Source organism: Harmonia axyridis, chromosome 7, assembly GCF_914767665.1.
Source record: "Harmonia axyridis chromosome 7, icHarAxyr1.1, whole genome shotgun sequence".
Classification (NCBI taxonomy): Eukaryota; Metazoa; Arthropoda; class Insecta; order Coleoptera; family Coccinellidae; genus Harmonia; species Harmonia axyridis.
This window is the reverse complement of record NC_059507.1, coordinates 25,260,861-25,285,134: the sequence shown is the minus strand read 5'-3', so window position 1 is coordinate 25,285,134 and position 24,274 is coordinate 25,260,861. Positions and strand designations below refer to the sequence as shown.

The 24,274-nt window shown below is 37.2% G+C and overlaps 3 protein-coding genes across 3 annotated transcripts in view; all 3 read right to left on the bottom strand.

Moving 5' to 3' along the window:
- The window catches only part of LOC123684164 (MATH and LRR domain-containing protein PFE0570w-like), a 28,573-nt gene extending 27,324 nt beyond the window's left edge, over positions 1 to 1,249 (bottom strand). The window contains exon 1 of the mRNA XM_045623321.1: positions 820 to 1,249. Coding sequence (XP_045479277.1) covers positions 820 to 1,210 — 391 coding nt within the window. The 5' untranslated portion in view covers positions 1,211 to 1,249. The remainder of the gene's footprint in view (positions 1 to 819) is intronic.
- A 3,784-nt stretch (positions 1,250 to 5,033) lies between these two features.
- LOC123684436 (spondin-1) lies at positions 5,034 to 23,629 on the bottom strand. Its single transcript, XM_045623700.1, is given in 13 exon segments — positions 5,034 to 5,505; positions 5,693 to 5,826; positions 5,891 to 5,983; positions 6,037 to 6,213; positions 7,612 to 7,879; positions 10,683 to 11,060; positions 11,119 to 11,331; positions 15,616 to 15,870; positions 16,354 to 16,560; positions 17,854 to 18,045; positions 20,117 to 20,325; positions 21,089 to 21,290; positions 23,221 to 23,629. Coding segments are annotated over 12 exon segments (2,601 nt in total). The 5' UTR covers positions 21,273 to 21,290; positions 23,221 to 23,629; the 3' UTR covers positions 5,034 to 5,214.
- Positions 13,531 to 14,100, bottom strand: LOC123684437 (40S ribosomal protein S8-like). Its single transcript, XM_045623701.1, has one exon. It carries the CDS (start codon positions 14,083 to 14,085, stop codon positions 13,546 to 13,548), a length of 540 nt encoding a protein of 179 aa, XP_045479657.1. The 5' UTR covers positions 14,086 to 14,100; the 3' UTR covers positions 13,531 to 13,545.
- Positions 23,630 to 24,274: the final 645 nt, after the last annotated feature.

Genomic DNA, 24,274 nt, shown 5'->3' with positions numbered 1-24,274 from the left:
ATTAATCTATTAAAAAAAATATATATATATTTTCATCAGTTAAAGTTGATTTAATTTGAAAATAAAAATTTTAAATTGTTATAACTTTTTTATAAACAATTAAAAAAAAAAAATTTTTCTCTAGAATTGAAGTTTATAATCATATAAGTAATTTAAAAAAAAAAATTATGAGTTTTTTCAATTTTTCAACAACTTATGATTTTTTAAAGTTCCTGTTATCATCCCCTAGCTTCTAGCTACCATATCTCTGTTAATTTCAATTTTAGGAAAAAAAGTTGTGAGAACATTTTTATGTAAAATTTTACGCTCTACAACTTTTATTCGAAACTTTTTTTTCTAACACTTACCATTTCCCCAAAATTTCAAAAAAAACCCTTTTTTTATTTTTTTTCACCCCTTCCCGGGGGTGAATTTAAAAAAACCTTTCACAGTTCGTTTTTAGATGCTTCAAAGTAACTTATATCCAAAATTCAAGTTTTAACCTCAAAATTCGTATTTCATTGGCCATTTTCTTGGACTATAAGGAGGTTGCCAGTTTCATTAACGTCATTGACGACCACCTTGGGTAGGATAGAGAACAAAAGATCTACATGGTCGCAGTTCCCGGAAGGCTTACCGAGCCACAACGACCTCGGTTCAAATAATAATAAATACTGCCATGTCACTAATTTGTCCGTCGAGCATCTTCGCATAGAAAAAGATAGCTGAGCAAATGCGTAGAACATCGTGTCTTCTCAAAAGTGCTTTAACATTAGTTAAAAAAAAAACACTAATACAGAAATATGCTTGATATATTCAATTTATGTTCATGCAACTTACCTGCCGTTCTTTTCGTCATAAATTGCCCCCAATCTGTTCGCAACATATGGTCCATACTATTGATGGCGAAACTGTGATGAATTCTAGTCAAATAAGTAAAAGTATCGAACGTATTCGGATGTTTGTACAAAATGAGTTTATCTTGTGATTTCTTCCGTAAAGTTTTCATACATCTCGTGCCATCATGTTTACAAATTTCAATTTCAAATTTATTTTTCATTGAACTAGTCCTTTCGATATCGATTTTTGCGGCAGGAATATGTTTCCGAGTAAGCAGCATAATTGTTTTTTCCTTGTCGATATCGATTTTTGGGAGAATTTGTGGGTCTTTAGTTTCACTGCATAATTTAGATTCATTTGAGATGAACATGAATTTTTGGAATTTCCTCATTTTTTCTGAATTGGAAATGATGTATTTCAAATTTTGGCAGATACACAGAAAATTGAATGATAATAACTGAACTTTCAAATGACCAAAATTCGGAATGCGAATGCAGTTTCCACTTCTTTTCGCTTACTCATCCTGTATAACATTTCAGTTTATAGAATAATAAAAATCCGAAGGGCTGCAACTCGATTCGACCTTAAATTGATCCTCTTCGAAAAACATGGAGTTGATTGAAAGCAAATAATTTATAAGAAAAATGTTGCAGAATGCAGTCTTTTCGTTGCTCATTGTTTGACCATTGACGATACTCGAAATTTCGGTACAAGACCATTTCGTTCCTCTTGTAGGGAATCTATCGATTCCTTCGAAAATATTTTGAGTCCGAAAACAGAAGAACTCGGAAAAACCTTGAAATGATCAAAGCCTCACCCCTAAGGGATCCGTAGAAAGGCTTTGCTAGAAGCCCGGAACTTCACGATCTTCACGGATCACAAGCCCCTGATATTCGCGTTCAAGCAGAAGCCAGAGAAGTGCTCGCCTAGACAGTTCAGACATCTGGACTACATCTCCCAATTCTCCACCGACATACGCTACGTCCCAGAAGATCCGAACGTCGTCGCCGATGCCCTTTCAAGAGTGGACGAAATTACTCCCACCTTGGACTATGCAGCATTAGCCAGATCACAAGAGGACGACAACGAGCTACGGTGATATCTGCAAGGCGATACAGGTTTGCTGATCCGGAAGATGAAGCCGCATGGATCAACCACCTTGGTGTACTGCGATACGTCGACCCCCAAGCAAGTCCATTCCTGACGAAGCCATTCCGGTGAGTAGCATTCGACACGATCCACAGATTGGAACACCCTGGTACCAACGCGACTAAAAAGATGGTGAAGCAACGTTTCGTTTGGCCTCCAGTTAACGCAGATTGCAGGAAATGGTCCCGCACCTGCTTAGAATGTCCGCGATCCAAAGTTACTCGTCACGTCATCACTCCACCAGGGACATTCACGCCACCAGTACGTCGATTCGATCATGTACACATAGATATTATCACCATGCCGTACGCCGAGGGCTACCGATACTGACTCATCTGTGTCGAACGATTTACCAGATAGACAGAAGCAATTCCCTGCAGAACCAGGAAGCATCCACCATCGCCAAGGAGTTCTACACGAATTGGATAGCGAGGTTCGGCACTCCACTCCGGATCATCACAGATCAAGGGAGACAGTTCAAGTCAAGCCTGTTCAACGAGCTATGTAAGTTGACTAGCACGAACCACATCCGAAACACCACCTACCACCCAGCAGCCAATGGTATGGTGGAAAGAATCCATCGACAACTTAAGGCTGCAATCAAATGCCACACCAACGACCGTTGGACTGAAAGGCTTCCCAGTATCCTTCTGGGAATGAGAGCAGCCTGGCGCGAAGACATGAAAGCAACCGCAGCAGAAATGGTATATGGAGAGCTATTAAGATTGCCCGGAGAATTTCTATCTACAAGTACGAATGACAGCCGACTTCGTAGTGAATCTGAGGCAACAAATAAGAAGAATAAGACCCATCAACGCTAACCACCACGGAGAACGACCCAGCTTCGTGTTCAAGGAATTGGAAACGTCAACATTCGTTTTCGTCCGACATGAGAGCCCAAAATTACCCTACGACGGACCATATGAAGTTTTGAGGAGAGATCCAAAACATTTCGTATTCAAGATCAACGACAAGGAAACTAAGGTGACGATCGAACGGTTTAAACCAGCCTACATATTCAATAATTTTGAAAATGAAGAGCATGAGGAAGATCACAAAAAAGATCCATTAGAAAACGAAGACAATGATCAAGCAGTATCCCCGGAAACAAGAAAAACCAGATCCGGTAGGAAGGTACCTTACAATGATTTCGTATCTTCGTTACTGGTGGGTGACTGTGTAGGGAATCGATCGATTCCTTCGTAAATATTTTGAGTCCGAAATCAGAAGAACTCGGTGTAAACTTGGAATGATCAAAGCCACACCCCTAAGGGATCCGTAGAAAGGCTTTGCTAACGGTCGAATGGAAAACGGCCTGAATGTCCATAAAACTCGGCATTTCAGGGCGAGTAATTCAATTGAGTTCAGACCAGTCTACAACTACAACATATATTCAACACTTGCACCGACAACGAGAAGATTAAAGATTTTCACATATGTTCTTGAAACCGAAGAAAAAGTACCTGCAACGACCCAAGTGACCAGCGACCCTAAGAATCGATTAGACAAATTATCATCTTCTTCACACATTTTAAGTGGGTTGGACATAAATTGAAATTTTGTTTTTATCCCGTTCTTTATTTCCCTAAATTGTATTGGCCGTGAACTACTTAAGTCACAGTATGGGGACCACAACCCACACTCTTATTGTTCTAAGTCTATTCTATTTGAATATATAAAAAAATTCACTTGATATATAGATACTTTTTATGAAAAAAATGTGAAGTTTTCCACACTAAATCGCTGAATATAAATTCACCAACCAACAAACCCCTCCTTGTATTGTATTGTAGGAATGCTAGAGCGGGTCCTTTTTTTTAATAGAGGGAAATCCACCTTATGGACACCCAACAAATCTCAGAAAGTGTAAAGCACCTGTCGGTACCTGTTGGGTAGTATGAGGCTCTCCTGAAGGGCATACTCACTAAAAACCTTCATTACACCTCCGCTGAACCCGTAGAGAAAGGTTTCAAGGACTCCAACCTTCCTCTTACGCGTTCAGCTTCAGTGCGGCCGGGCCACCAAGTGTTTGGTATTCTACGGCGGAATGTCCAGATTTGTGGTTCACTGTCCTGCCCTAATGGAGTTTGGGATAGGGCAGAAGCAACTCGATTCTGGTGGTAAAGCTATTCAACATGTAGCCTAAAAAAGCGTGAGGCCACTACCCGTCAATGAGCTCCCTCGTTCCGTGGTTTCCGCCATAGCTCTGATTACGAAACTCAAGCCTGGGGTAGTTCCCCGCAGGGACTTGGTCGGCAAGCCTCCTTCCCTAGAACTCAATCACAGTGAAAGGAGACCTGGTCTCGACCCAAGGGCCTTGCGACCTTTGCGTTCTTTCAAAACTAACGAAAATCCCAAGTCCTCACAGCATAGGATTCACCTTAGTTCATGCCTGGAAGTTATGAGGGTTGTTTGAAGGAAATTAATGATTGAGTCTGATTTTTTTTTCATTTATTTTCTTATTATTATTTTTCTTCATTTTATGTTGGCATCTTCATGCTTCCTCCTTGGATTCTTGTATCTCGTTCTTCTAGACCTGTCAATAGTTTCCACCCACCTTTTTAGCCTCTGTCTGGTCGACTCTGCACCTCTACCTTCTCCTCCTTGGTGGATGAAACCACCCTTGGCTGGCTGTTCTGCATCTCTCCACTTGTTGTTTCTTTTGCTAGAAACTGTCAATTGCTCCCACTTACCTTTTGAGCCTGCTAGATCGGGTCCTGCTCTGAAATTTTCTAACGCTATGAATGAACTCCAAACAAAAGCGGTGTACGCTCAGGATCCTTGTTTCATCTGCCACACGCAAACACGGATTAGTGAATTCATTAATTTTTTGGGGTAGACAACGTTTATTGGTACGAGTTCCTAGTCTTAGCGAAAATCCGCCAACTGAGAAGATGGCTGTATTACAAAATTAAACTTATGAACGAATAAATAGTCAGTCTAAGTAAACCAAATATTCAGATGCTCAAATTTTCGTTCTACGAGTTTTTCATTTCGTTTCTTATATTTTATATTTTGGCGCCCGAGATAAAGTGGGACCTGGTTTATGCAAATGAAATCAGGAATCCAATATAAGAAATATATTAAATATTTACACGAACCATAGGTTCTTGTTTTAAGATACACTAAATGAAATGGTATATTCATTTAACACAATATTTCATTGCGCTGCTGATGATGAGTCAATACCAAATTAAGTAGCTTACACTCATCATGTATAATATTTCCAACAAACACTTTCGTCAGTTAGTTGAAACTGCATTCACAGAGTCTTCTCTCTACAAGATCTTCACAGGAGCTTCCGTCGTTTGATTCAACCAGCACATATTTATACCTCATTTGAAAAAATTCTGGCTGGCACAATTTTGGACAGTGTGTCCACGGACTCCATTCTGTCATGAGACATGTCTTATTGTCGTACTTTATTATGTTCTTCTTAGAGTATTCATCGTAATCTGTTCTGATGCAGGAGATGTAACAGTCTCTTCTTCTGATCAACCTTGATGGACAAGAGTTGCCACCGTTGTTTGGGAGAATCTGAAATTTAAAAGATAACAATCCGAAAACTTCATTTTCAATTTGAAAAGGATAAAATACACAAGATGTCCTTATCCGTTTATCAACCCAAAATGTTTTTATTCACTTAGAAATAAAAATAGAAGTATAAAATGATTAAAACTGTGTTGCAATTAATATGGTACGGAAAAAAATTGTGATTTGATACCTCTATATGTCTGAGCTTATATTTGAATCCATGTCCACATGAGGATTCGGAGATATAACAAGGACTCCACTTCGTCCAATCAGAAACAGAACAGTGAACCATTGTTCGATTGTTGTTTTCTACTATCGATACTCCTGGAGGTAGAGATGACAAAAAGAAAATAATGATTATTCTGTAATTAAATGGTTTTGTATTCACCTCTCATTCCATCACTTTGTATGTTAACAGGATATGTATTAGTCGTAGTTTCCGAAACAAGCATTGGCCTGTTCTGGATCGAATGAAGCTCTTCTGTAAAAACACGTTGAATTACCCCTTTTATGTGGGTATTTATACTCACTCACTCTGAAATCCAGTGAGACATAAACTTTGGCATCTTTCCAATGTTTTGAAGTTATTCATGTTTCCTTCACAGCCACTATAGCTAAATATTTCACAATTTCCTTTCGTGGTGTCGAAATACCATCGGTCGATTTTACTCTTACAAAGACCAACATCTTTAGGAAGACTGCATATTGCGGCTGAAACATAAATTGAATATTATTACATACTAAACAAATTTTGAGAATTCTATTGAGTAATGTTCACAATTCATATAATTTCAACATTAGGTGAGAAAAAATGGGAATTAGATTTTGAAAAAAAGATATATTGCGATGGAAAAAGTCGAAGTAGGGGGTGGGGCAACTGAGATACCTTAAGGTTTAATGAGGTATAACTTCCTAGAAAATGCGAATAAAACAATGTTTGTTGATTGAGACACAACTTTAGATACTTATTCAATTCACAAAATCAACAAAATAATAATTCTTAGGTGAGAATTTCTGACTTAAAAAAAAACTTCAAATGCCTCACTTGCCCTATATCTTGGAGCAAGTGAGTCCTTTTACTCTTCGTTCATCAAGGCGCTGTAATACACATTATTCATTCTTCATGAAAATTGTCTCTATTTCGTTATATTGTGTTTTTTTCTTCATCTGATATTGTTGGTGGTTTTCCGGTAAATTTTTTTTGTCCCCAGAGTTTATTCTCTTTTCTTCTTTTTTATTCTTTTTTGGAAGAATTTGGTCCAGCATTCTCATGTCTTATGACTGATTTGGTTCTCGCTCTTTTTGCTTTTTCTTTGAGTTGGTTATTATAGGATGAATTTTTGATTATTTTAATACTCGAGACTCACTTGCCCTAATGTGTCATGAGAAGTGAAATTAATGTTTTGCAAAGTACGCTTAAGTTTGGCAACTTTCTAAATATCAAGCCTAATAACATGAGTTTGATGTTATATGATGTATTCTATGAAATATTTAGAACAATAACTTGCTTGTTGTACGATCATACAATTTTATGCAGGCAGTAGCTAATAGAATTTCATTATTATAGAAGATGAGTTGAAAGACTAGACACGTTTTAACCTGGACTAATATTTTCATTATGATTTGTAATGATTGGATGAGCACTAGTGGACAAATGAGAAGATTCTTGAGATTCATTCTGAATTTGTGACTGATTATTTGATCTGGATATTTCATCGTTAGATCTTTGACTAGGAACTGCTTTAGAATGATGGCGAGTAGAAGTCTTATTAAGAAGGAGCAAACTATGATGCTTTCTGTGGCAATTGAAACATGTGTGTTGACAAAAACACGATTGTACATTATGACTCAAAGTAAGACAATTTGAACAAGCATTTTTTTCTTCCACTACAATGTGATGATCGTAAGAAGGTACATTCAAGAATTTTCTACACGAATATATCTTGTGTTCATCTTACTCCTACATTCATCCAAAAGCGACTTCAGATACAAATTTTCTAATTTGAGCAGTTCCTGTGTTAAATAAATAAGTTTCATTTCGAAATAATGTTGATGAAAATGGTAAATGAACGATTTAAAAGATGAAATGGCTTATTAATAGGTACTCACGATTTTCGATGAGATCTGAACCTTCCGGACAAAGGTTTTCGTTACATTCAACTGTTTCTTTATTGGGTAGATTATTGCAAGGATCATCGTCATACATTTCTTCTCTCTGACTCCAAATATTCACTGAACTTAATTGAAGTGGCCATCTCAATGGATCATTTCGGTTACCATCGATGGATAGCCTGTATCTGACTTTAATACCCCTGCCGCATGTCACTGAACAGGGAGACCAATCACTCCAAATATCATTTGGGCATTTTAGGTCTGCCTGAAATATTCATTGAATATTTATATTTTTTTCATTAGATACCTTATCACATAATAGATTTGAAATTCGGTATGAATATTTTCTCATGTGTTTCTACTCATATGTACCTATCGGGTGAGCAAAATTCATTGTCTAGTGGGGGAAATTGAAAATATGGAATGTTTAAATTTATTCTTTACATACACATACACCAACACAATGATTTGGAGTTCAAAATTCCCAAATAGGTACTAGGGATGTATTTCAAAAACTGTAATAGGTTTCATTCGGAAAAGTAACAACGAAAAAGCTATTTTCGGAAAAGTATTGGGGGATCTCAAAACTAAAAACAAAATAATTAAATACAAGGAAACATCGAATCAAACTCAGCCTATCGAGAGAAAAGCGCCACGACAATCCTACTCAGTGGTAATTCCATCTGTAGAAACAAATATTGAAGAAGAAGACATAAACCAATACCTAACCCATAGCGATATAAAACATAGATATTGTAGAAGGATAATATCAAAAACTTTCAACAAACCCAAAATTTATGATTTATCGTATCAAAAACGAATAAGTTCCCGAAAGAATCAAATCAAAAGGCAGCTTTCCTCATTGGTTATCCGCTGACTTGAAGAAGCTGATTTCAAGTAAAAAAGCAGCCCATAAAAAATACAAGCAAACTCGTAACAGTGACGATTATGATGATTTCGTCGTAATAAGAGAAAGGTGTAAAGCTCTTGAAATAGCAAATTTCTTTAAAAATCATTTCTCGGCTGTGTTCAAATCAAGCAATCCCAGGGATGTGAACATCCAATATGATAATAATATCGACTTATATGATTGCACTTTTAATGTTCAAGAAGTATTGATAGGTTTGCGATCGTTGAATGAAAAAAACGACGAAACACCAGATGGCTTACCAGCTATATTTTTGAAGCGATGTAGTGGTTCCTTAGAAGGCCCTTTATGTGAATTATTCAATATTTCAATAAAATCGGGCATTTTCCCTGTTCAGTGGAAGCTCAATTTCATATTTCCAATTTTCAGATCTGGTAACAGAAATGAGGTAAATAATTACAGACCTATTTGCAAATCTTCTTACATCGCGAAATTATTTGATTCATTAATTGTCGCATAAAACTTCCCCCTTTTCAGCAATGTAGATATTAATAGAAGAACAACATGGTTTTATTCGGAAAATATCGGGTAAAACGAATTTACTGACTTATACGGATTTTATAATCGATTCTATGAGGAAAGGGAAGCAAGTGGATTCAATATACACAGGCTTCAAAAAAGCTTATGATTCTGTAGCGCACTGGTTGCTTATCGCTAAATTAAAAGCATAAGGAGTTAAACCCGCTCTTTCAGATTTGTTAGCTGAACATATTATTCTGACAGTTTCATATTGTGGCGTGCTCTTCGACGAGTTTGTTATGGAATCCGGAATTTTGCAGGGATCACCACAATCAGCACTATTCTTCCTAGGATTCATCAACGATATTGGAAGGGTGATTAGATTTGGTTTGTTCTTGCTGTTTGCTGGCGATTTAAAGTTATTCAGGAAAATTTCTTCTTGATTGTGAGTTTCTACAACGGGATCTCGATGAATTTATGAACTGGTGCCTGAAAAACCACATGGAGTTCAATATTAACCAGGTGCCAGGTGATGAGGTTTGGAAGACTAAAATCTCTCTGCAAGTTTGAATATCATTTGAGTCAGGAATCTCTTATAAGCACAAATGTAATCAAAGACTTGGGAGTCTATTTCGATTAAAAAATGAGTTTTTCCCCCACATTTAATTCATCACCAATAGGGCTTTCAAAATGCTGGGTTTCGTTAAGAGATCAATGCAGGAATTCAATGATGTGAATGTATTGAAAACAGTTTACAGTTCAAATGTCAGAAGTATTTTAGAGTATTCAGCAGTGGTATAGACGCCATACTATATTGTCCATAGACAAAGTATTGAACGGGTACAGAGGAAATTTCTGAAGTGGGTATCGTATAAAACTGTCAATCCGAAATGTCATCCGAAAATTATAATTAAGAAATAATCGGACTACGATCTTTAGATTTGAGAAGAAATAACTTCAGTATTATGCTCATTTTGAAACATGTCAATAATCTCATCGATCGTAATTATTTAATGAGCAGAATAAATCCCAATCGTAGCCCAGCGCTCCTCAGAGAGGTTTTTCGCATTAGCTTTGCGCTAACAAATTACAGTGTCCATAGTCCATTATCTAGAGCTCTTCGCCTATTATTTTTAGTTTCTATATTCACCCTGGAGAAGCACTTCGAATCCCAAGCTCTTACTAGTCCGCTGACATCTCGGATCTAATTTAGCCTAATGCCGAAAATCAATAAAAACATTTTTGATAATGAGTACTTACTTGAAAATTAAACTTAATGAATAAGTGCTTGTGATACCTATGTGCTTGTTTATTTATGTTCTTATATATTTGAATGAAGATATGTATATAATTGTTATAATTTTTCATCAATATAAAATGGCTTTGCTGTCTGATTAAATAAATAAATAAATAGATCAGGATTATTACAAGTGGAATAGATGTACTCGAAAGCCTGCTAAATTGTGGAATATCGATATCCGATGTAAGTGTTCTTGAATTATAGTGAAATATGCAATATGGGTTCTTCCACGTCCAAAACCTCTACAACAAGATCTGAAGATCGATGGAAAGGAACATTTTCACGGAAATTCAACGGAGTCTGGACTTGATGAAGCTTGGTAGAGCTTTCTCAACGGCAAAAATATTAACTAGTTGAAATTCTCTCATGTTATAGTCTTACCAAATCCATGTCATCTTCATCGCATTTTCCTTCTTCATAACACTCCATATTTTGTTCCATCTTTGGTAGCTTGGTCTTTCCAGACATGCACATTTTGGTAGCATATCTACTCTTATACCTTCTTGACCTCGTCTTTACCCCTTTGCCGCACGTAACGCTACAGCTTGACCATTCTCCCCAAGGACCCAGCTCGCACAAAGGATTTTCTTCTTTGTAAATAGGTTTGTGAGGACAGTATTTACGAACCGCCTCACAAACTGCTCTCTCAGTTAGCTTCTTGTGACAAGTGTACTTACTTTCTTCATGCTTGTAACGCCTCTGCTTATATTTAACACCTCTTCCGCATGTGACTGAACAAGGAGACCAGTTAGTCCAAGGCTAGTAAAGTAGAAAGTAGATGAAGAATTGAAGTTCAAAGTATCAGTGTTCTCATTACCTCTGTTTCGCAGTTATTGACCTCGTCTTCTGATTCATCTATAATGGTAGTATCACAGGCTTTTTCATACAGTCTTTGCCTGCTTAAATAAAGTCTAGCAAAAGGTTTCATTCGATTACCCATGGTGTCATAAAAAGGCGATCGTGGATCATTCTGACCATTCTGCCGTATCCGTTTGATTCGTTGTCTTGGAACGGAAGGCTGGTTGGGAGACTGAAAAAAAGAAAAAAAAAAAGGAAAAATTTGTCATGATGATGATGTTACGACAAATTTTTATCCCATAAATAATAATTATAAAATTTATTGATCCTTTTCGACATTTAAGAAATGTATAGGATAAGTTATATAAAATAGTATACACATTCATAGAATAAAAAACAAAAACAGATTTAATGAATGGAGTTCTTAAGAAACCCATCAACACTATAGTAGCATCCTTCAATTAACAGTAACCTTACTTCTCGCTCGAAAGACCTTACATTCATTGATTTCAACCTACTAGGCAAACGGTTGTACAATTTAATGCCCATAAAGCTTGGTGAGGACTTAATGAGGCAAACTGACCGAAAATCGGACGACATGAATCGCATTGCCGAAGTCTGAAAATAAGTTGTACGATACGCTTCTGAGAAATGAACACTCGACTTGACACTGCCGGTGAGCCCCAAAGAACCACGTTGTAATTTAAATGACTGTAAACCATGGTCAGTAGCTCTCCGACAGGAAGACAACTCCTGAGACGTAATTAGGCATAGTAAGCATTTTTCAGCCTCCCACAAACATGATCATACACATACAAGCCCAAAATTTGACGTCGTCGGCCGCCCTCAATTTTCCTTGTTTGTGTTGTATAAAGAGAGGTTCCACACTCGGATTATCTTGATTCCGAAACCTAACTATTACCGGCAACGAAACACTGTAACTATCGTTTCGCACAGCGTCTTCAATTCCTGTCAACTTTCTGCTCTAATAGCGATAGAAGTATCATCAGCGAACATTACCAGAATATAGGCTGCAACGTATGCAGGCAGAGCATTAATAAATAATAAATAAGAATAGAAGCGGGCCCAGCACAGATCCCTGAGCGACACCCATGTTGTTGGTGTACTCGTTAGATGTCATTCAATCTCACATAAACTTTTCGATCAGATAGAAAACTCTTGACCCAATCAAGAAATACGCCCCCTAATCCCATCTGATACATCTTATCCAAAATAAAGTCATGTTGTAGCGTGTCGAATGCCCTTAATAGATCAAAAAAAAATACCTGCCACGTAGTCACCGCCATCCAGGCAGCTGTAAACAAACTCGAACAATTCACAACTGGCCGATTGTGTCGACCTGCCATGCCTGAAGCCGTGTTGTTGGTCAATAGAGTGTTTTGTTGAAATGATGAACGTTTTTTCAACCAACGTATATGAATATACATATAGTAGTAGTAGTAACTGTTGTTTATTGCCTCTAAATGAATAAAAATTGTGATAAGAGCAAAAACATTAAATGAGTGAGAATAAGTAATCCACTGCAATAAGAATATGAATATACAAAACAAAATAATTACAGTTGAGAATTATGTTAATGTGTCGCACCTTTTTCTGTAACGAATTTCTTCGTTTGATAAACTTCCGAGAAACAACTTGTATGTATGCATCTCGAGATGAACAGAATTGACAAGCCCTCTCTTGGCGAATTACATATTTAATCGTCCTCGTGATATTGAATTATTGTTTGGTTCGGGTATCTTTCCCGAGTTGATACTATCCAAAATTCGGCTTCTAACATCTGAGCTCCCTAGAGCTATATCCACCACTTTAGTTTGGGTCCTATTCGGACCATTCGATCGTCATCGTCGACCCTCCAAACACGTCTTCTTCTCGCCTGACATTGTCGAGTACCACTACTCGCCGTCCTTAGCTTAGATCCTTGATAGCCATAACCAGTATCCGCAGAAGTTCTTCGTCTCCAACTTCATCTGCCTCTATATCGCCGCCGCCATCTGATCTTTCCTTTTCCAATGACTTATGTCAGATGTCATCTGAATCCACAATTTGCACCCAACTACCAGTGGTGACATCTTCATTGACATCTCTTATGTTCTTAAGTCCAATCTAGAAATATCGCCTTTGATCTTGTTTACCTTTCATCTGAAACCAGCCTATCTGGGGAACGTCCAGCTGACATTGTTCATCGAATTTTTTTTTTTGGGAAACTGGAAAAAGGCCCTGACGTGGTTCCATTCACTCCTTACAAAGTTATGCGAAACGATTTACGTTTAAGGAGTATCTCGCAATCCTAATGGACGATATATAGTAGAACTACCTTTGACGTTCCAAATTCTTGTAGTATCACTCAATGTAGCATCTCATCAGTTTATTCGTCTTGATCATCGTCATCACCAGCTATTTTTATGTGATGCTTATCATGCCTTCATGCGAGAAAACCTTGAAAGTGGTCATATGGAGCTCGTCGATAGATTAGATTTTTCGACTTGATTTTCTTGATGTAAAATTCAAGTTCTTTGCCTTTCAAAATATATCCATCAGCACGTCCATATTGTCCAGGTCTAGAAGCTAAACATGCTAATAATCTACCAGTTAAGAATTGTTCCTCAATGCCTGGTTCTACTTTAGCAGTCTTCTTTCTTATTTCATATTTCTTTTCTATCTTCTTACTGAAAACGGCTTCTTCTTCAGGAGTCAATTTAGCTCCCTTCTTGCGTCCCAAAGGTAGCATATAATGACTTTCATAATATTGCCTGAACGGAGTCGCATCAATGACAACAATAAAATTCTTAACTAAGGTCTTGGTACGGACCAATTCATTGTTACTGGCGTTGTAAACAACATCAATGATCCTGGTTTTACGAGCACATCCTTCACTACCCCATGCGAAATTTTCTGTGTCCAACCTTAGAGATTGTCTGATAGTTGTCACTATGGACCATATTACATTCCTCATCATAATCATCCTGACAATCCTCCGAAAATAAGGGTAGTTTTTTTGACAGACCTAAAGCTATGATACAAAGTGATATTTCCACGATAATTTTACCCTTTCGTCTCTATCGTTTCGTCTTCACTACCGATATTAGGCAGATGTATCGACAAACTCTCATACGTCCTGAACAACAGGACTTTCAACGGATAGTCTAGCGCTGCTCTGAGAAAGATCTTCTTCAATACTATCGTCTTAACACTGTATCATCAGCTTTCTATTTAACCCTTCGTACCCTACGTCAACTAGCTCTTGACGAAGGTACAGATTATCCATTAGCTGAAAACGTCCTATTGGAAGAGGTCTATGTAGATGATATCAAAACCGGTAGTTCTTCTGAAACAAAAGTTAATTTGCGTCTGCAAATATTAATCATTAATCAATCACCTATGTTGAAAGGAATTTTTCCCGACCATTGTCGTGAACTCTTTTCTATTGATCCTCTATTGTTGGACAGGAATCCTGGTCTGAAAATCTCGGATATTTAATTTTAATTAAAAGTCATATTATGTATGTTTTCTGACAGCTTCACGATTTCTGCTTCACATACTAATATCAGCATCTTCATCATCATCATCCTCATCTTCACATTCCATCTCAAATAATTTTACTTTATGTCGGTTTGCTGACAATACAATTCCAACCTTCCTGCTTCCTGATACTGCTAGCTGTGATCCCATCATTTGAACATCTTTATATATCTTTGGATTCAAATAAGTACCATTAACTAATAATGGGCTGGGGTTATTGCACAAACTTTGAGTTAAAACGTTAATTTCACGAGTAAAGTATAAAGCTGCATCAATGGGAAATTGGTACATTAATGATGTTCGGTTGGCTACATCTCTCAGTAAAAGAGAAATATGAGTTGGAACACCACGTCGGTTCATTTCATCTATGCCGTTCGCATGACTGAAACTGCTGAAACCAAGCGAACTGTTTCGAATCAGATGGCTAAGATCTTCGATCCGTTGGGATGGTTAGCTCCTGTCACCTTTTCAGGTAAGTTATTTTTTCGACAACTTTGCCAACTGAATTTGGACTGGGATCAAGGGCTTCCTAATGACCTCAGTAAATCTTAACTTGAATTTCAGTGTCAGCTTCCTGATCTGGCTAACGTTCAGAATTCGCGCTTAATTCCGAAAACTTCTTTCCATTCTTCTAATACAAATCAAAGTCTGGGTATGCAGGTGTTGTTTATCTGCATACTTCAATATTATGTGTCTCTTTTGACCGCTAAATCCAAAATTGCCCCTTGCCAAGCTCTAACTTCAGCACGTTTGGAGCTATGTGACACCATCTTCTCTCAAAGCTTCTTCAACATCTTACTACTAAGGTTGTCATTCAAGGTTTAGTTCCATTCTCTTGCTGAAGACAATCTGAAGACAATCCATTCTTTTGAGACAGAGCAATACAAAAATCATCAACTTCAAACGACAAAGCATAAATCTCACAGTCTAATTCATGGGCAATAAACATATATATTAGAATAGGTCTACTTACAATATAAGTTGTCCCATCATCAGTTCCAACATCCCAAGGGTACAGATTCACAACTCTCGATTCTATCCAAGAGCAATTGCGCAGGCAAAGCTCCATGCTGGAAATTCCCACAATCCAATCAGGCGATGGATCTATCATCGAAACGATGGACATAAGATGATGACGATTGTCGACTCTAAACACCGCGAATGTTTTTCCTGTTATGTTGGGATAGCTTATACCTCTGGCCTTAATAATGGTCCGGATATGATCACTCTAAAACAAGAAGGATATTGGGAAGTAATTGAAAATCCATTGCCTTCAGAAGATAATCGATAGAAATTGTATATGGAGTTTTTTAGAATTTGAATCTATCGTTAAGGAAAACTATTTGTTAATAAACAGTGAAAGTAGAATTGCATTTCTTCACGTTGTATTTTCTCTTCCTCTAAAATATTATTATTTGAATCAGAAAATAAAGATTATTCATTATTAAAACCTTATAATGCACGCCGAAATTTGGCAGCTGTTTCAATACTTGTTCTTGCTAGTAATTAGGAATAAATCCCACGTAAATATTTCATCACATTGAATTTTCAGCAATTAGGAAACTCTTACCCATATTCATCTGCAGTTCTTGGACTAAATGAGGAATATAATCATTTCTAACCAATGAACATTGTCTAGAATTTCTAAAGAGCCTTGATTCGTTCAATCACTGAAATTCATATAGATCATGTTAGTGTTTATTAAAATCACCTTCGCCTTCAGCTCGCTCTCCAGCATCCTGGTATTTCCATTTTCAGCCAGTTGCCTAAGTCCCTCGCTGGCAACGTCGCCATATCTCCAAAACGTATAATTAACAGTATGGGACGCTCCTATTATATCACTGAATCGTGTTAGTCATCCGTTCGGTGGAAAATCCTTGGGGTGAGTATTTCTTGACCACAGTCCTTCGAAAGTGACCTGAAGATTTAAAACTCTGCGTTAGCATATCAAATGACTGACGAGATGCTATATCAAGCGATGCTCCAAGATTTTGGGACGTTAAAGGTAGATCTATTACATATCGCCCTTTAGGAATGCGCATAACTTTTGAGTTGGGGTAAAGGGAACGACGTCAGGGACCTTTTCCAGTTCCCAAAATGGACGAACAATGTCGGCTAGATCTTTGCCAGATATATTAGTGTCGGATGGAAGGTATTTCATGATTGGTCCATGAGAAGTAGTATTCAATGAAGGTGTCACCACTGGTGGTTGGGTACATACTGTGCATTCAGATGACATGTGACATAAGTAGTGACTTATGTCAGATGTATGTTCCCAACCACTATCTGATCTTTCCTTGTCCAATGGGACAACGAGTACTGGTAACGACAAGCGAATGGTCCGAACTGTACCCAACCTAATGTGGTGGATATAGCTCCAGGGAGCTCAGATGTTGGACGTTGTATTTCGGGTAGTATCGGGCACCGGTTGACCTGAAGTGATGGTGTGACCGCGCGTTCTCCGCCCTCTATCTCGAAAACCGTTTATCATATAAAATATTTTTTCAGACAAAATTTGTAGAGAATTTTGTATTCTACAAAATCAATAATAAATACTAATAGCAAAAAACCCGTAGGAAATGAGATATTTCCTAAAAAGCGCAAAAAACCGATTTTTGTGACCTTTGACCTTGAAATTTAATAGTTGCTTACACCCTACCATATGTAGGTTTTGAGACAACTTTTAGGGTGTCAATATTCAAGTATTTACAGACTTACAGCTGGGTATCTCGAATTCCGAGGTGAACTTACTATAATGACTGGACTATGTTAGTCGGGTCTGAAGTCTCTCGGTCTAGACCTGCGTGCGCGATGGAATCTACGCCTGCCAGCAGCCGTTCGCGTTATTTGATATGGCAACGCACTCATGTTTCGATTCTTCCACTGTTCCAAGGGAGCCAGAGCGACTTGAAGATTTGCACGCTAAATCCCATGGTTCCGAGTGAATTTTCCAAAAAAAAAGTGTATATTATTAATAAGTAGGTGAATTATAAATTCCCCAATGCTTCATATTTATGTTCTTAATTGTCACTTTCAACTCTGCCGAATGTTGCTCCATTAACGATCAGAGCAACAAGTAGGTATATTCAGACTGAAAAATATCTAAGAATATATCGTGTCCTCAACCATAAAATGTGCGGAAGATCGATACATATCCAGGGAACTTAAATCTCTGAATTATTCTCTAAGTTGATGATCACATATTGATTACCTCATATTTTGCCTCGTCGCATGCGCAACAATGTCGTAATATATTGGGTTGGGTATCTCCTTCATCCTCCACTTCACCACAAAGCATCTTTGTCAAGGGGCCCTGATCATTGTACCATAATTGAGGTGTTTCCACTACTATAGCCTTGAAGAAAATGCATCCTGTCTTTGTCGTGGGTGCCACCCAAAGAACCTTAAATAATAAAATATTTTATTCAATTGGAATACTAGATGTTTTTCATAGATATATAAATAGTACCGCCTAGACAGAAATCCCGTTATATAAACTCACTGCAAAATATATTTAAAAATGTCACACTCCAGGTCAAAATTAAAGATGACTTATAGACAGATAAGATCAGAAATGGTAGGGGAGTACGTCAGGGCGACAATATATCATCGGAACTGTTTTCGTTGACTCTGGAAAATATCTGTGAATTGTTGTAGTAGGAAACGAAAGGTCTCCGATTTTGAAGCAATTCTCAAGAACCGTTGACTTTACGCCGGGTCTCAATCTGCGTACTCCCCAGGTATCATCAACGACAGTATTCTCGCAGGTGTGGATATCTTCCGTCCTTCGAGGCGACTGAAAGTCAACCGCGACCTCAGAGGAAAGAAAAGATAGAGGTGCCTTATAGCATTTGTTGACATCGCTATAACATTTTTGTTTACAAACACTTATAATGTACTGCGTTGCCATTCTGAGGAAGAAGTAAACTTTTCTCCGTTCTATGGCGTAGTATTTGTGAGATATCGAAAACTTAATTCAATGCTAATATTTGTAGGTTTCCTTCACATAGAGAATTTAGCAAAATATGGTGCCACGCGTTAAGATTGCAAATGAACAATTTGCCGAAATATGCAAATGTTTGTTCCAAACATTTCAGCACCGAAAACTCAATAAGAGGCAACGCTATTTACTTCTAAGGGCACCTCTATCTTTTCTTCCTCTGAGACCGCGACAGATAGTGTAATAGTAGAAGATGTGGTGGTGGGGGGTGACCTACGCGGTGAAGGATGCGCAGGAACCGGTTGCATCGTTGTCACATGACTTCGAGTCATCGATCGGGTAGCAACTGGGAGCCTGGTACGGGTGGTAAGAGGCTGCGCAGAAACCAGTTGTGTTGTTGTCACGTGACTTTGAGTCATCGATCGGGTTGTCATCGATCGATAACTCTGCCCCCGATAGCGGGCCGGTCGACGGTTCAGCCTCGTACCAGGCTCCCAGCTGCTAAATGATCGATAACAAACCGATCGATGACTCGAAGTCATGTGACAACAACACAACCGGTTTCTGCGTTTGATGTCTGTTTAATGCACACAAGAGAACTTCTGTTCACAAAGGCATCCTGCAACGGGACCTCTAAAGCTGTATTAGTAATATAATTAATCTTTCCACGATTATTCATCTGTTACTATCAAGTGCATCCCAAGTGGAACTCTTAAAACACTTAGCCGTCGCCATCACTTACGTGCTGACCTAGTGCGTTAGGTCCGAGTATTGAGTTCTTCTTCGACAACCAGGACTTTTTCCGGAAGTCTTTCTCGCACGGTTCTCCCCAACCTCTAAGAGACTCTCATGGACATACCACATATCTAGTTCATTTATATTTTCTTTTGTAAAACCGCAATACCCCACATTTTAATGTGAAACTTTGGAGAATACATTTATTTCAAACCTCGTGTTAGTTATTAATGTTAAATCCCCTTACAGCAGTCGTTTTTTCACTATTTGTTAGTTCAAAAAAGCAGATGAAAATTTATTTCTGAACTGCAAAGGATGACCTCTGTGATGTTATAGTTAGTTGCAGATTTAGTATTGTTTTTTTTATGTGACTTATCTCACACATGTAAATGTCTGAAAGGATTAATTTCATTATTATTGATACCATCCTCTTTTATTCGCTATATATGAATAACTTGAAACTAATAACAGGCAAGAAGAAACTTCCAAAAAGTTACAGTTGCAAATTTATTGAAGGATGTATGGATGGTATTAGAATCACGGAAGTGTTTTATCCTCAGTGTAGTGCGATGAAGATTTCATCAATAAAAACGATGAATATTTACAAATACATGGGAATGAAACGAAACGAATCAAACATCAGCTAATGAAGGAGACTGAAAAACGAAGTTCATTAGAAGAGTATCAGCAGCAAATTCATGAGAAAAGCTAGCAATACAAATTGCAAATACAAATGCATGTTCAACCCTAACGTTCACTTTGAGTTTCCTGTAGAAAAACAGATAGATGGTTTTATTACCTGCACTTCTGATTTAGGCTGAATATCTGTTTGCACAACCATATTGGGACAATCATCAGACATCGTTGTCAAAGAATCACCATACAACTGTAAAAATCCAACTTTGGAGTTTGCATCACCATTTGCACTAGTGGAGTTTTCGATGTATAAAACAAACTTAATGAATTTATATCCATCCTCTTGGTTGGAGGTTTTGCTTCGTATATACACTGAAGAAAAAAATGACTATGAAGAAAAAATTGAAAGCCATAGAAAATTTCATTAATTCACAAACTTCAACGAAACTTTTTATATTTTCCATTCTTCTGGAATGGAAGAGGTGAATTGGTAGTTGGAATCCGATTTGCAGGTTGCTTCCTCATTCAAAATATTTCAGAAGTATCTATTAGGTATAACCAAACAAATATTTTATAATCTATCAAAAATATTGACGATTGTAGTTTTGATAATTTTGCTGATTAATCAAGAAGTCTTTCTAAAGATACATAAGAACTCAAAATTTAGTTACAATTCAGATCAAGTATTATATTATATATATTATATATCTTAAAACTGGTGATTCCATATAGAATGATTTCAGAAAAGATAACCGTTCTTGTAAGTTGTAAGAGTTTTTGTTTTCACTGCAATCTTTTGGGTCTTCGGGCTTTGTTTTCTAACACATCATTAAAAAGTGACTTCAAACTCCTTAATAAAATTCGTTTTCTCGCTTATTCGATCTGTGACCTCTCTGATTTGAAACGTAAAAAAAAATTATTCTTGATAGTAAATGAATGCTCCATCATTAGGCGTAGGCAATTAATAAATAAATAAATTTTGTAGACCTGATGAAGAATCAATTAAGAAACGAAACGTTGGCAAATTTAATAAAGAGATTTGAATACCAACCTCATTAATTTTAGAAAAACAGAACACAATACTCCCACACAATGAATTCTTGCAACGACGGATTTTCCATCAGGAGAAACTTACCAGTATATTGCTCCCCAGCAACGTATGTATCGGGATTTCCAGATATTTCTAATTCGAAACGGACGGGATCCTGAACAGAACTAGAAGTGTTTATCCCTTCTGGAATTTTGGGGCAATCTGCCTTTCCTCCTTTTACGACTGACAACAACAGAATAATTAATATCCAGGTATGCATAATTTCCATTCTTGTTCACTATTCAAGCTGAAAAAAAAAATGTGCATCTAAATACCTTCTAACATTTCACTTTATCAGAGATTTCAATATATCGAGATACAACTACTTCAAGTGTTTCAAATTGAATATTAAGCTCAGAATTCTATTGTACAGGGTGTCGCGTAAACCGACGTCAACTCGACACATGCTGATAGCTTAGGCATGCACGAACAGAATATCCAAATTTGATTTTAGTAATAGTGTCTAAGTTTTTGAGAAATCGACAGTTTTATGAAGATCGTCAAAATCTACACCTTAGTTATTGTTCTGCGTGCCACAACTACAAATGTTGGTGTTCCGAATCCAATGATACTTCTAGAGGTTGTTTGAAGGTGTTGTGGGATGACTCTGTCAAGTTATCCAACACGAAGACCCTGTGCTAACTTGAGGAGGGCCGAAGAATCTCAATATTTTCGGACTTTTCGGTTTTTTTCTCGTAACTTCTAACCAAATGAGTTTTCTTCCAAAACGTTCATAGTTAAAGTTGTAGAATATTAAATTCTCTACAATTTAGTATTCACGAACATTTTCGTAAACCCAATGTCAATTGAGATACAGTCGATCAAAATTATAGTCCAGTAGACAAAGCAAAAAAAAAGTGGGGCTGCTGGAAAAAAATTCCGAACTTGATGGAACTTCTATAGGTTGTTCGGGGGTGTTGTGGGATGACTCTGTCAAGTTATCCAACACAAGGATCCTGTGCTCACTTGACGAGGGTCGAAGAATCCCAACTTTTTTCGGTTTTTTGCTTATAACTCTTAACTCAATTAGTTTTTGACCAAAATTTTCACTTTCAAAGTTGTAGATAATTGAATTCCCTATAATTTTGTCTCCAGAAACTTTTTTCTAAACCTTATATCAACCGAGATGCAGGCAATCAAAATTAGAGCAATTTTCTCAAAATGTCAAAAACAAAGGTTTTGACCCTCTATCAATTACCAGCCGTTTTATGGTAATTATAGTAATTACTCATCAATATCTACATATTGAAACATAGGGAAGTGGAGGGGGCGGTAGCTTTGTCTAAAAGCCTATGTTTATGTGAAGAGCAGATATTTCAATGTTATCGTGGCATGTTATCATCTCACTGTAAATTCCATCAACTCATAATTATTTTGAACCTTAATAATCAGATCAACTAGGTGAAATCAATAAATAATAATCAAGAATTAATTGAAAATAATGATTGTAAATAACCAAAAAAAGTCCGAAAATGTTAGGGTTCTTCGGCCATCCTAAAGTTAGCACAGGCTTTTCGTGTTGGATAACCTACCAACTCGACAGATTCATATCACAATACCCCCGAACAATCTGTAGAAGTTTCAATAAGTTCGGAATTTTTTCCAGCAGACCCCACTTTTTTTGCTTTGTCTACTGGGCTATAATTTTCATCGATTTTGATCGATAATTTTATAAAAAATTTATATCACAGTATGTTATGCCAAAAGTTAGCCTCTCAATTGGAATTCAAGAGGTAGAAGAAATGATGATGTTATTGGAATTCTAGGACAAATTGCGGCAGATCCGAATTTGAGCACAAGGAAACTGGCTGATATTACAAATAAAAGTGGAAGGGCCCAAGAATGGTATTAAAAACTTTGTTCGTGCGCCTTTCGCCGATGACTCTTTATACCTATATTGTACTGATATTTTCAGCGTTGGTTTTTATTACAAGTTGTTTTGATATCAGTTCAAATTTTATTTGATAAAAGAAATAACGATAATAATAATTTTTCACAGTGTTTAAAAATGACTATCAATATGATCAAGAAATATTTGAATTTTTTTTTTGTATTGATCACGATCTTGCCAGTTAAACAAAATCTGAGATATTATTTTCTGATAATTGAATAAGAAATCAATAAAATCAGTAGAAGCCATTCGGAAGGATATAAAAAATTGAACATGCTATAAATACCTTAAATAGGATTGGGTCCGATGACCGAAAGATTGTATGACTTCAGACGAATACGACACGCATAACCTTTTAGACTTACAACATTGGAAGGGTTCGATCCATAGTGGATATTCCATCAAACTAACAGTCGAATTCGAGCGTCGAGCTATTCAGGCCATCACGAGCGTCGATTTTGCGCGTTGCACTTCTTCCTAGTTCACAATATCCGGATGTTTTTCATCAGAAAGCTTTCAATTTTCAACATCAATCAAAAATCTGAGCACCACGTCGTTTCGACAGTTTATGAGACATGTCTCCAGAAAACGTTCATATTGTCGCCCTAAAGCAAGAAAAGAATATCTAACAGATTACACGGAAAAATCAATGGCTATATTGCCTCAGAATTTGTTGTCACGTGTTCGTGCCGTGAAAGAGCATTATAATTTTGACCGTTCGCTTTTGATATTGCTCTGTCAGAAGCGGCACTGGGCAACAGTAATAATGCCTACACAGTATTATTGTTGACAAATTATATAGTCTTGGATTCAGGGGTGTTTTTCTGGAGTGAGTCCAGAGTTTCCTAACTAGTCTATGCCTTCATGTGAGCGTGGATCAGCATGATTCCGGTAGATTTCCTGTGAAGGTGGGTGTCCTGCGGGGATCTGTTCTAGGGCCCTTATTATTCAATATATTTGTGAATCATCTACCCAATCATATAAATAAATACTACATAAGTATACATATACATAAGTATCGACAAATTATATAGTCTTGGATTCAGAGGTCTTTTTCTGGAGTGAGCCCAGAGTTTCCTAACTAGTCGATGCATCCTGAGAAGATGGGCGTCCCGCGGGGATCTGTTCTAGGGCCCTTATTATTCAATATATTTGTGAATGATCTACCCAATCATATAAATAAGTATTACGCGTCACTTTATATTTCCGTCTTTGCGGATGATACCTCATTTCTAATCACAAAGTGGAATCTGACGGAACTCAAGATGAGATGCGAGTTGTTGGTGCAAATCTTTTCTGATTGGTGCTACAGGAACTCTCTTATATTAAATGTTAATAAA